This window comes from Rhagoletis pomonella, unplaced genomic scaffold (genome assembly GCF_013731165.1).
Source record: "Rhagoletis pomonella isolate Grant_MI unplaced genomic scaffold, Rhpom_1.0 Rhpom_scaffold_00004, whole genome shotgun sequence".
NCBI classification, from domain to species: domain Eukaryota; kingdom Metazoa; phylum Arthropoda; class Insecta; order Diptera; family Tephritidae; genus Rhagoletis; species Rhagoletis pomonella.
In genome coordinates, this window is record NW_023458558.1 from 49,806,397 (window position 1) to 49,819,602 (window position 13,206).

Genomic DNA, 13,206 nt, shown 5'->3' on the forward strand with positions numbered 1-13,206 from the left:
TTCAACTTTGACGACCTCCTGATGGCACATCACCTAGAGAAACGTTGGAATCGTCTCTTCCGTTCATCACTCTTCCGCATGGATAAGGTGCAACCAATTAAACAGAAATTCGCCGATTTGACATCCGTTGAAATTTCAACATTCTGGGCAGAGGTAAGATTTCATAAACTCATTTGCATGCGTGTATATGCACATTCATATGTACATGTATAGTAAATATGTAATATTGTACATATGTAAGCATGTATGTATGTACGTATGTATGTACCTATACGTACCTCATTTTTGTGTGCACATGTAATTTCACATGTATGCCTAAGTAAGTATGTATCTATTCACATTCTTTTGTTATTAATTATTGCCTTGTAGAAGATTTTGTTTAAATTTTGCTTTTGTTGCAATGTTGGAGCTCCGAATGCGTTCTTCGCCTCAAATAACATTCCAGTTACGCCACACAAATCCCCTTTAGTGTTTTTATTAATTAATTAACATAACTTTGCAATGTTATTACTAGCGAAGAAAATACAATTTAAGGCTCAATATGAATGGTGTGTTGAGTTTATTCGTGTTCCTTTTGTAATTGTAATTGATAGGTACATATAAGTCTTATAAAAATAATTTGATATAAGCCATTCTGACAAGCATTCACAACTATGCATATAAATTCGGAGACATTACACACATTATTATTAATTAAATTATTTTGGGAAAATTACCTTATCTACGCAATCTACGACCCAAAATTAAATTTACGTGTGTCGCCGGTTTTGTTAGTTTTATTTATTTTCATTAACATAATATAGTTAGTTATTACATCCACAAAATCTATTGAAAAAAAATATATTATTTTGCTATTAAAAATCGAATAACCTGTCCTTGCCAACAGTAAAGTCAATTTAAACGGGCTTAGAGAACTCAACGGTCATGACTCAGTTGGCCGAAAAGGACACTTAAGAGCTGCACAAGCTCATATTCGTACATTTAAATAGCAAAGTTAGTTGAAAAAAAACACAGTATATGAGAGCACCAAATTTTCAGGCTAATTATGCAATTTTTTAAAGAGATTCATATAAGAAAATTCTGTTTTCCGTATTAGCACTTTTTGTACACGTCTGTTCGCTAAAAATTTTGCACAAGCCTGAAAATATTACAAACATTTTGTAATGCTGTATAGTAGTCAAATTTATAGAGAAATGTACTTAAAACAAGAACAAAGTACGTTCACTAACAGTTCGCCAGAAATTTGGCTTTATTTCTGGAAATTCATAGCCGCTCATGAATTGTGCACACTTTTTCACTCATACAGCATGCATACTTCATGAATGCACACAATCGATTTCTACTGGGCATTAACATACATATATCTACCACGCATGGGAAGATATAGGTAGTGCATGCAGTAGCAGTTTGCGTGGTACTCGTAACAACCAAATTTAAAATGTTTAAGCTTTTTTATTTCTTTTTTTAGCCCACCTGATATCTTTTAATCCAATATGGTCGAACCGAAAGTCTGTAGCCGCTACAATATATTTTTTCCATAATGTGTCCTCATATCTGTAGTACATACATACATATGCCTCGTCCGCTTGCGCTTGCATTTGCAGTTTCATTTATTTCATTTGCACATCTTCCCTGTTGTTTTCGTCATTCCATTATTACTTCCGTTTTCAATGCGAATTTAATTGGATTTTCTCTACCGCCATCATTTTAGCGAATATTCAGGGAACGCCAGCGGACTTCTCTGTAACATAACCACATACATATGTATGTATGTATATGTCTGTATGTATTTAAACGCAGACAGATATTTATATACATATATGTATAATGCACATGCATACATGCAGCATGTCTGCCTAGCGCTACTCGATATTGCCGCCCGCTGACAGACGTCCGGGCACACGCATGCACGCATGCTATGTATGTGTGTATACACTCCTTGCAGTATATCTGCCTAGCTCAGAACTAGCGTAGAACTAGGCCTTTCGCCTACAAGCTTCTAGCTCAATACCCAAGCAACGCTTTCAACTGTCCAGTTTCACACGGCGATGTCATTGGCGGTGGCAATTGTCGCCCTGTGCATTACTTTGCAACTAGTTTTTAACTGGTTCCGCTTTTGACATTTTTTTATAAATGAAATGAAACCGTTTTTAAGATAAAATTTTTTGATATTTTTTTTTTAGTTTTTTCTTTTCTGTTATAGATTCCATTTATAAGCAGCACGCAACATTTGCACACTTACACCGCAAGTTTCAACTGTCCTGCTCAGCATCCGTGTTGCACTAGTTCAGAGATAGTTCTGATATACTGACTATCTCTAAATTTTACTGCAGGGCTACTACTACTGCGACTGCAGCTGGCACTTTTATTGTCCATTATATAGCAGTAAGCACTTCATGGCGCGCGACTACAATAGCCCGTATTCCACCAAGCATAGCCTGCCCACCCTGTAACGCGTCTCGCAGTCACGCAGCCACTCCAGCATAGCGTACCGCATTTTCTTGCTGCTTGCATCCTGTCGCTCTCATTTGCTGCACGTCCGTATATCGACATCACGCTGTCTTGTCGCTGTTGTCAGTAGTATTTGCGTCTCTGCCTTCCCCCGTCCATAGCCATTATGCGTTTTACGTTTTCACTTCGTCACTTTTGTCTAGCGCTATGCAATTTTTCTGCTTCATTCGTTTCGTAAGCGCATCCGGGCACCTCTTATTCCTCTGTCGTTGCCCAACTTCCGCTGCTGCTTCTTCTTCATCATCATCATTATCATTTGCCTGCACGGCAATGGCAACAAACCAAGAAAACGAATTAAATTGAAGTGTTTATTATACGAATTAAAAGCGACAATAAGCCGTTGGCTGTTGCTGTTGTTATGGCTTCTTTCCAAGCCGGTTTTACGTGAACGGTGGAGGATATAGCCACTGTGGCACGTTGTATGCCATCAAATTTAGAATTTATCGTTGCAACAACTTGGATTAGTCGTCTCACATAAAAAAGTGAACATCGCATATCCTTAGAAAATGCGCATGTGTGTGTGTAAATTTTAAACGATAACAGCGCGCATACCTGAGACGAATGAAATGTTGATTGCTGGCATTTTTTTAATAAAATTAGTACTTTAAAATACACTTATTATTGTGAATCAAAACATGCGTAATACGATAAATAGCTTTCAGTTGCAATAAGGCAACGGGAAATAACGAAAATTTTTGTTATTTCCCAATTGCAAGTGAAGTAAGACACATTTGCTTTATTTAATTTCTGACTGAGCAATAATATTTCATTTCATTTATTGCGAAAAAACATTAGTACAATAAGATCTACGATCTTTTATAGTACAACAAATAACAGGAAAAGTCAGAAAAATAAAATAAATAAATAGTAATTCTTAAGACTAAGATTTGTAATAAACATACACTTAAAAATAATACAATGGCTATCCGTAGTGTCTGAAAAATATATATTTAGATAGCGAAACTCATAATTATGCAAAATATATAAATGTGTGAAGTGAAGTAATATTACATCAATAGCTCAAAAGTGGCGTTATTATGAGGGATTCATATTCACTTTTATGAAAACTCATATTTTGATATACATACATATGTACAAAGAAAGCAAGAGAAATTAAAAGTGCATCGTTTTGAGAAGTATTAGGGTACTTGTGTGAATTTTTCTCGCTTGCATGCAATGAAAGGCAGATCCGCTTAATCCAAAAAAGGCACCGAAAATACAATAGAGCAAAATTAATATGAAATATTTTGATATACTATAGATAGAATCCTTCTAATCTGAAGTTTAGTAAAGCAAATTTTTCTTTAAAACAGTCCACAGTAGTTTGTTTGAATTCATTTGGAACGGTAACATAGCCCCTACTTGGATATATAGGCGTTTTGTTAAATAATACACTCAATTTTTATAAACAAAATATTTAAATGTAAAAAAACAAGCAGTCAAAACTTTTCCATATTCTGCAGGATAATCAACCGAAACACTGCCAGTACCGGCTTAGGAATGGCTTTCAGTTCAAAGTTTTGCTGCTATAGCTTGACTAATGAAATCACCAGATCTGTGTGCTATTATGAATTCATGATAAAGGAGAGATTGGATCAGTTAAACCTAAAAATTAAATGGCATGGGATGGGCCGCTAAATTAGTTGCTCGGCTTGGGCGACTATGACCACTATGGTCAGATGACCAGTCTTCGACTGTAATCTGACTGTAATAGATTAAAAGTTCATTCATTTATATACATTCATATATATACAGATACGTGCAACTAATTAACAACGAAATTCAAAACGATTTTGCTTGCAAATTATGTTTATTTATTTATTTTTAATAATTTTCATTTAAAATATAAGTCAATCTATATCAGAAACCATAATAATACAAGTTGCAAAGCTTGCACAAATTGAAAAAAAATTAATCAAATTTCAAAAAATTGTCATCAAAATTTCAAAATTTTTAATTAGACTATTTAGAAAATTTTCGGGTACGCAGTTTTGTAGCCCATTCAATTTTAGTATAATAAAGTGCAAGTTTCAAGTCGCTAAACATTACCGTTAATTTTTTAGAATTTTTTTTTGTGGAGCGTGTTGCACATTTTCTTCCATATAACACATGATCAAAATTTTTCTTGACATGGAAAAAAATCCGCAACACCCTCGACAAAAACAAATTCTAAAAAATCAACGGTAATTTTTAGCGACTTGAAACTTCCACTTTATTATACTAAAATTGAATTGGCTACAAAACTGCATACCCCAACATTTTCTATATATTCTAATTAAAAATTTTGAAATTTTGATGACGATTTTTTTAAGTTTGATAAATTTTTTTGCAATTTGTGCAAGCTTTGCAACTTTTGTTATTGTGGTTTCTGTTATAGATTGAATTATATTTTAAATGAAAATTATTAAAAATAAATAAATAAACATAATTTGCAAGCAATATCGTTTTGAATTTCGTTGCTAATTAGTTGCACGCATCTGTATACATAGGTACCTAGTATGTATGTACTTTTTGAAATTGCATACAAAAAATTCTCGCTTACAAAAGCCAACCTATATTTTCTCCAATTCCAATTTCTTTCCTACCAAGTCATCTCGTAGTTCTAACTTGCAACAATAGCGAGCAGCAATGCAAACAATAGCCACGAATGCAAATAGTTATCCGTTTGACAATTATTTGCATTGCTGCAGTTCATTTTAGGATTTTGATTAATTCGTATTTGTTTTTACGCCAACTCACTAACTAATTCACCTTTTTACACAACTCATTTGCATTTGGCCGCTTTTAATATTCACCTCCGCTAGCTGGAGGCATTCATCAAGGACTTTGAAGAGAACGGGCCCGGCTCAGTGGGTTCAGACCTGGATAAAGGGAGCAAGCTGATGGACGTCTACGGCGCCAAATTGAATTCGTACGAAGAGCGGCGCATTGAATTGTGTAAGTATAGTAGCGCTTGGATATTTGAGGTTTGCCAATGAGCAAATTTCGCGAATTCATGAGATTTTCTCATTTTTTTTCATTTTGATTACTACTTGTTCAATTATGTAACTATTTTCGCTATTGCGCAAATACATAGCTGTGCGTTACGGATGTCTATGCTCTGTTCATCCACTCGCATTGCTGCCTGAGTTTGTTTTGCATTAGTTATTATTTTGTTAATAAAGTTTTCTCTCTTTCTCACTCCCAATGGACCTGCACTGATTGCACTGGACAATTGCGCGCTGCGATCTCGTCTTGCTTCGGGCTCGTTGCTGCTTTTACCTTTGCCATCGTCAATGCTGTACTTCCTCTTTCTTCATCGGTGCCTATGCAGCCAATGCGGAGAAACTTTTCGATATGCCAATGGCCGATTACAATGACTTCTCAAGAATCAAGTCCGACTACGAAGGCATGATATTGGTAAGTCAGCGCATCGCTCAAACAGTCAATCTAACTTTCACGCAGCTCAACAGTACGCAGTTCTCCCGGTAGCTGGCTGCTGTCTATTTAGTACTTGTACACAGGTGGCACACAGAGGCCAAATCAACGGCAAACAATTTAATTTTTTAATTAATTTGTTTTGTGCCAATTCGCAGTGCAGTGCGACCGGTAGTAGAGAGTTGTGGGTTGTGGTGGCAGAGCACCTGCAATTGTGCTCCTACATAGACATAGCTACTTCAGCACAATAGTTTACTTAATTTGTTTATTCACTTTGCACTTTTGCAAACTTTTATTCAATCTCCACTCACTGAACTTTGCCTTTCTACTTGCAGGTGTACAAGCTGTACAACGCCTATAAGACTGGAAGAGAAGTTTGGTCCAAGACATTATGGGCCGATTTGGATCCGCAAATACTAACGGAGGGCATCGAAAGTTACTTAAAAGAGTTTCGAAAATTACCAAAATCGGTATGTATGTGTATGTATGTATTTATGTACATAGTACAGATGTATAGATATAGTTACGAATATGGGCATGAAAGTAACTAGGAAACGACTTAACTATTGAAAGTTTCCCAATTAGTTTGCTTGAATAGCTTGCAACTAGATTAGTTGGGCGGATTACATACAAGGAGCTGTGATTTGGAATTTATACATACATATGTATGATATATGGACATGTACATATATCAGTGTTTTTCACTTTATTTCTATTTTAGCTAAACTTTTCCTGAATAAAATGATTACGTTAGGCTACATAGGCAACAACCTTACTTAGTTTATCAATCTTACCATGTCGTACGTGTAGACTTGCCCTAAACCCGTACAGCTATGTAGCTTCTGTTGTCACTGGTATCAAAAACCTACCATTCGCGACCGGACTTTATGAAAAGCGCCAGCCCGTATGAGAGCTCAGTGGTACTAGTGCTCTCTTTGAAGAGAAAGGTGTTGCTTTTGTCGTCATTTTTTTTTTGCTTTGCATCAACTATTTGTCCCACGAGTGCCCGCCCGTTTAGAGGCTCGTTGAACCAGATAAGGCTTTTCTTTCAGCAAGTATGAAGTAAGTAACTTATTAAAAAAAAAAATTATGATTAAGGTGACTTATCGCACACATGTAAAATTTTCCATATGCATGTATATGAGCACCTTTCCTATCTCCCCCGGTGGGGTAATATTCGTACAAAATCTCAGCCAAAGTTCAACGTCAATTCAGCAAAGGTCACCTTGAGCATTTAGCAATTAAACTTTATGCATCAGTTTGTTAGGCCAAGAAAAAAAAACACAAAAATATTCCGGGAACCCTATTTAGGCGAATTCTGATCTAGGTAGACGAATATTCCGGAACTGTGGAAACCTGACGCTTACATATAGAGTCATGGTGGAGAAGAGCAGCTGATGCTTCGGCACATATTTTTCTCTTTCTTCTGCGATTTTTCATATTACAAAAAAAAATTTTTTCCTCAAGATGATAGCGACGGCAGAAAATTTCAGAAAATGGTTGAAAACGCACTTTCGGAATTTATTCGAAAAATGGCCTTTCTCAGGAAATGGTTCATGAACGCCTTATCTCAGCTACCGATGTATAGAATCTATATCGAAATAGGGCGCGTTCGAAGCGACAGCGGGGAAAGGGCGATCTTCCACTCAGTCGACTATAAGCAGATCGTAATATAGATTGATATTATCCTCGCATATTTTCCGAGTGTTAATATTCACGCTGGATTTATTATATGTGTAAAAAAAATTAAAGCTCTTTAATAAGTTCTAGGTTAGGCTTAATAAATGTCCACTTTGGTATACGAGAAGTTATAGGAGTTCGAACTTTATTTTCCATTTCCATTACCCAGGACTTCAACCAAATTCGTTGTCTATATTACCTGTGACCACAAAAGAAGGACATTTTCTTTTCCCACAACTAAAATTCATATTTTATTACAAATTTGTATTTCAATACGCATCAATTTTGACACCGTAATATATGACCCCATATTAACTTTCTATACTTTATAGCTGAATTTGTGTCATCGCCACTTTTACCGAAAGCCCTTTCCGCTAATAGATGCCAAGTTTTACTCTAAGTACTCCGTAGATGATGTTTTGCTCACCAATCACCATGGTGTTTTTTGTTTATTTCCTTTACATACTTTCAGGTGTTCCTTGTTGCGTTTGTAATTTTGCCAACAAAAAATAATCCTTTATTCAACGAAACAGCAGCAGCGGCGACGCTGTCAGCTGCTACGCACTGACACGATTTCTACTCTCTGCTGATTATGACAAATTGATTTATTTACTTGCCTAACAAGTTTTATGGCACTTTACTAGCAGTTTCCGCTTGAACTTCCGGCACTTTGTTGTACAACGGAAATATTTTTTTTTTTTTTTTTTAATTGCACAAGCCAAACAAATTTCGAAGTCATAAAATTTCTATTATGCATAAATTTTAGCAAGTCGAAAGTTTTTTCCACGCGAATGATATGAGTAGTTCAGACTTGGGATTTTGCCACTTGACTGCATTTTGAGGCGGTCGGAAAGCAATAGTTCACAACTTATTTTTGCAAGTGCGATAAGTTTGGTTAAGGAGATTGGTCTGAGGTGCGTTAAACATACATAAATAATAAATGGAGTATGGCATTCTTTTGATTTGCTCCTTTTATTATCTTTATGAATTCTTTTAAATAAGTGGTGATACGAACGATGGCCGCCATAAACAAGTTATGCGTAATAAATAACACTCGGTAGGAGCCAGGTTAAGTTCTTGGTTCGTTCAATAGCATTCAGGAGAAGTTGACTACCCAACCACACATCAGCGAAATTTGAGATGGCTTACGGGTATTCCGTTTCCACATTTGATTTTACTTCAGAACTTAATTAATATTATGAAAACTTAGAGGGTGCTTCAACTAATTTTTTGCTCCAATTGTACTGACTTCTCACGATTGAGAGAATACAAGGGTTGACAGAATCGTTGTTTGCATGACGTCACACTTGTGCAACTTGTTTACGTTTTCCTTGCAACATTTTTTCTTCTTCTTCCATTCTTGCTCACGTTTTGGCATTTCTCTCTCGCAATTGCACCAGTGTGACGTCACCCAAAAGTTATTCTCAAAAATCCTCTCTGATCGGCGCAATCTTGTATTCTATCATTCGTGCTGACTTCTATGAACGTCTAAAAGCTCTCGATGTATGCCTACGCATATTTGTATATACACATGTTTATCTGGTAAAAAAAAAAACAGAGCTCTCTCCCTCTCAGCAAACAAAAACCCATTAACCTTGGATCCCATTATCGCCGTTCATTTGGACATGTGAATGACGTCGAATAAGGATGATACAACTGTGGGAATTTCGTGGAAATATCTCCCTGCAATACCGGTGGCTGACCTAGCTCACTATACTTGAAGGGTACAATATGAACAGATTCCAACATCTAAACAGCCACCCTAAAGCTTGGCTTACTAACAGAGCACTGTACACTTTAATTAGTTAAAAGTTATATGAAGTTGGACAATTGACTATTGGTCGGCCATTGCTATGCTGAAATAGTTAGTTGGCTTCTTTAAAAAGTAATCCAAGTGACAACCCCATCCGCTGAGTTTCTCATACCATTTCTTGGGAAATACATATCGAGACCTAACCGCCAAAATAACGTAAGCGACATTTTTTTTTTCAAAATTTTCTCTTTTGATGCAGAAATATTCCTAGAGCTTCTAGATGCATTTCTGCATCAAAAAGAAAATTTTGAAAAAAATGTCGCAATGCAATTTTTTAAAAAGTTTGAAGCATATATTTTTACTGTCATTTTGTCGAAGAATCCATTTCCATGATCAGACAAACAAAATAACGCATTTTAATTTTTCAAAGTTAATTAGTACATTCTCTTTTCAGATAAATCAAAGGGAAAAACTTAAAAATCTTACTTTTGAAAGTCATTTGTAAGGTCGGGATGATTTTTTATTCACTGTGACTCTGAAAATGATCTGAAAAATTGTATTTCTGATGTTTTCCTAATTATCAAAAGCAATTAGTCAGCAGTGATGCAATTAGTAGTGATGCAGTTCAGTTCGTTTAAAGGGGCTCTGCTGAATTGCATCAAATTTGGCATATCGGAAAATGTCTGAACTGTAAAAAAAATTGCTAATGTATTTTTCAGTTCTTGCGGCCATACAATTAGATTTCTTCAGACAAGTATAGCAAAAAAATATGCCTTTAACTTTTTAAAGAGCTAATTGCATAGTTTCTTCAGGTCAAGAAATTAAAAATATTAAAAACCTCTTATTTTTGAAAGTAAATTTAAAAGTTAAATATAAGCCTTTATCCGACGATACTATTTTTCTTTAATTTTTCATCTCGGAATTTAAATATATACCATTACATTTATTTCACTGACTGTTCTCGTTCATTTGTCATAAAAAGTACATGCTCCACTCTGTTGGCCGCTTGCCGCACAACGCTTCTGCTTTTTATGTACTGCTAAACCTATCACCGTTATCCGTGGGCAGGCATTTAAGGCTACATGTATGTGTGTACATAGGCTTAAAGCAAATTGATGCAGGTAGTAACTCGCATTGGGGGCGTACGGTCACAGTAGTATAGCATCATCCTTAACAGGGCGAATAGACCACGTGATCCCGCGTCTGAGTTTCGAAAGGTCTCTGCGCATGAGCGTAGAGTTGAAGGTAAACACAGGGTGCTAATAAACATTTACATAGATAGTCAGACGGCCAATAAGGGTCTACTTTCATATAAAACAATTTCGATTACCGTCGCTGACTGTAAGAAAGCTATATATTTTTATATATATATTTTATGGATGCCATTGTCCAATTCCTATGTGCTCGGTAACTTTGAAAATGGTGTTAATTTTTTTCTATGGATAAGTTTTCGAGATATTTTCAATTTACCGTTATTCAGCTTTAAAAAAATTGATTCCACTTAATCGCTTATCTCACGAGCCAATACAAAATACGGCAAATAAAAGCCAATAAAATTCTCCATTAACCGTATGTACCATACATTTCTGTTCGCTAGGCCTGAAAGCTTTTGAGAAATTAATTAATAATTCCAGATTTATTGTTTTTTGACAAAAAAAATGAAAAAAGTCTAAATTAAAAAAAAACCAGACTTTTTTTATGAAAAATTAGTAAGAAAGAATGTTACTCATACGCCATGCACTCCCATGTAACACTCTTTTCTTCACATTTTTCAAAAAAAAAACCTTGCGCATTTTCATTCCTTTCTTAGTTGTGCCTCGATTTTCTTCGTTGGAAGCTTCACTTTTTGTAAAGAAACAGGCATACAAAATTTCCAAAAACATCGTAATTTTTTATTAAATTATGTTTCCGATAAAACGAACTTTCAATTTAACAAATGGTAAGGACATAAAATCATTCGTTATTCTCGAGCACCAGTATATATATTGATTTTTGTTTTGTGTAAAATTCCCTGTCGCACGGTGTATTGGGGCCTAGGACACAAGGATGTCGAAGGTCATGAGAAAGCTAACAATCTTGCGAAGGAAGGCTTCTCCTTCCCTCAAAAGATTACAAGTGTAAATATGAAGAGGAAACTGTGCAGCATTTGCGGGTATCCAGCCTTCAGTAGGAAAAAACTCTCGTTACTCGGTAAGATACAGCTGCAAAGGGCCAAAGTGTCGACCACAATTCATTAAAGGAACGGCAATGCTCTTTAACATTGCGTGAAAAGCGCTGATTTGAGGATCGTATACGCTATTATTGGCGTTACTTTCGTATATGTGAGAGCTCTGATGGTTAGCCAGCATAATCAAACCTAAACTAACCGCCTTTTGGAGGATTAAGTATGAAGCTTTTGGCAACGATGAGTTGAGAGAGGAACACCTCGGATTTTAAAATCCAACAAACTGGGCTCAGAGTTCATCAAAATTTCCTGGGAAATACTTTCGTTGCGTTAACCATCAGCATGAAAGGGTCGTTTTGACCCTTACTTCAATAAACCCCGCAAAAATCAAATTTGGAAGGTCCTAAGAGAATTTATATATTCTAGAAAATTATTCTTCGAAAAATTTTCCTAGGGGTGTTCTCAGCCAAAAACCCAAAACCTCCAGTCACCGACGTAAGTCTGTACAAAATTAAAGTACAAAAATCTATGCTAAGAAGGAATAACAGCCAAACAAAAATGTAAAAAATGTAAAAAAGCGAAGTTTTTTTTTGTTGATTTTTTATTTTAATTTGTTTTTTTTTTTGGTTTGTTGGGTTCTTGAAGTAAGGGTCAAAACGATCCTTTCAGGCGGGAGATAATGGGTTAAAATTTTACTATACATTTCTTAACCTTTAATTCCGCTCAGAAATTTATTTTAACCATTTTTTCCACTTGTTTGAAAACTACTTAGGCTGGGACATGAAAACTTCAGTAGGCCATAAAATAAAAATACGAGCCAGCTTTTGCAAATCCATCAAGCGTTTTATTACTGTATATGTATACTTTGTTATTTAAATGCATTTTATTTAGAAATATTTTTCATTTAAAATAAAATAGTTTATTCGAGCAGGGTTAAACACTTAAAAACGTAAAGCGCACCGAACTCATACTGCAGGACCTTTCTCAGTTATTTCACTAAAAATTTAACTTCATTGCCATTTTCAAATAAATTGTAACAGTCTATATGAACCTTTATATGTATTTCAAAATACATACAAATTATCTTGCTGCCACCTTTACACATTGCGAGCTTTCATAAATTAAATTAAACTACTTCAGCAATACGCTTTCTAGCTGCTCGCAATCAATTTCATTTAAAAAAACATTGGCATTTCATATTGTTTGCTTAGCCGCTAAGGTCGAATTTGTTCAGCTGTTGCCCGTCGCATTGCTCCTACAATCGACCATCACCTCCCGCACAACTGATGCATGGTTGTGGTTGGTAGGCTCAGCGATGTCAACGTGAATTATTACAACTCAGACTAGTTGCCGCCAGCGCCAACACGCCATACGTACATACAAGCGTAAGTACGTTTTAGGCACATGCAAGAGGCGCAATCAACTCGTCCCTGCGGCGAATTGTTTGCAAAATATCATACAACTCGTTGGTCTAATAAATCTCGTTTTGAAAGCTTCAGCGCTGCACCCGCCAATGCAAGGCTACACGCGCAGGGAGCGCGCGTCCTTCCGGAAGGTTTAGAAATTTTAATTTAGCTATGCAAGTGACTAAATATGGGCCCCGTGTGTGGTGCGCCTAGTTCACTCGCTGCATGCATACATACATATGTACATATGTTAGCGATCATACTCGCATACTTGC

General features: G+C 35.9%; 1 protein-coding gene across 1 annotated transcript in view; it reads left to right on the forward strand.

The window, feature by feature from the left end:
• Positions 1–13,206, forward strand: part of LOC118737721 (dynein heavy chain 10, axonemal) — a gene marked incomplete at its 3' end in the record, with an annotated part of 103,647 nt that overhangs the window by 23,012 nt on the left and 67,429 nt on the right. Inside the window, 4 exon segments of the mRNA XM_036468428.1 lie at positions 1–153; positions 5,316–5,448; positions 5,825–5,910; positions 6,264–6,398. Coding sequence (XP_036324321.1) covers positions 1–153; positions 5,316–5,448; positions 5,825–5,910; positions 6,264–6,398 — 507 coding nt within the window.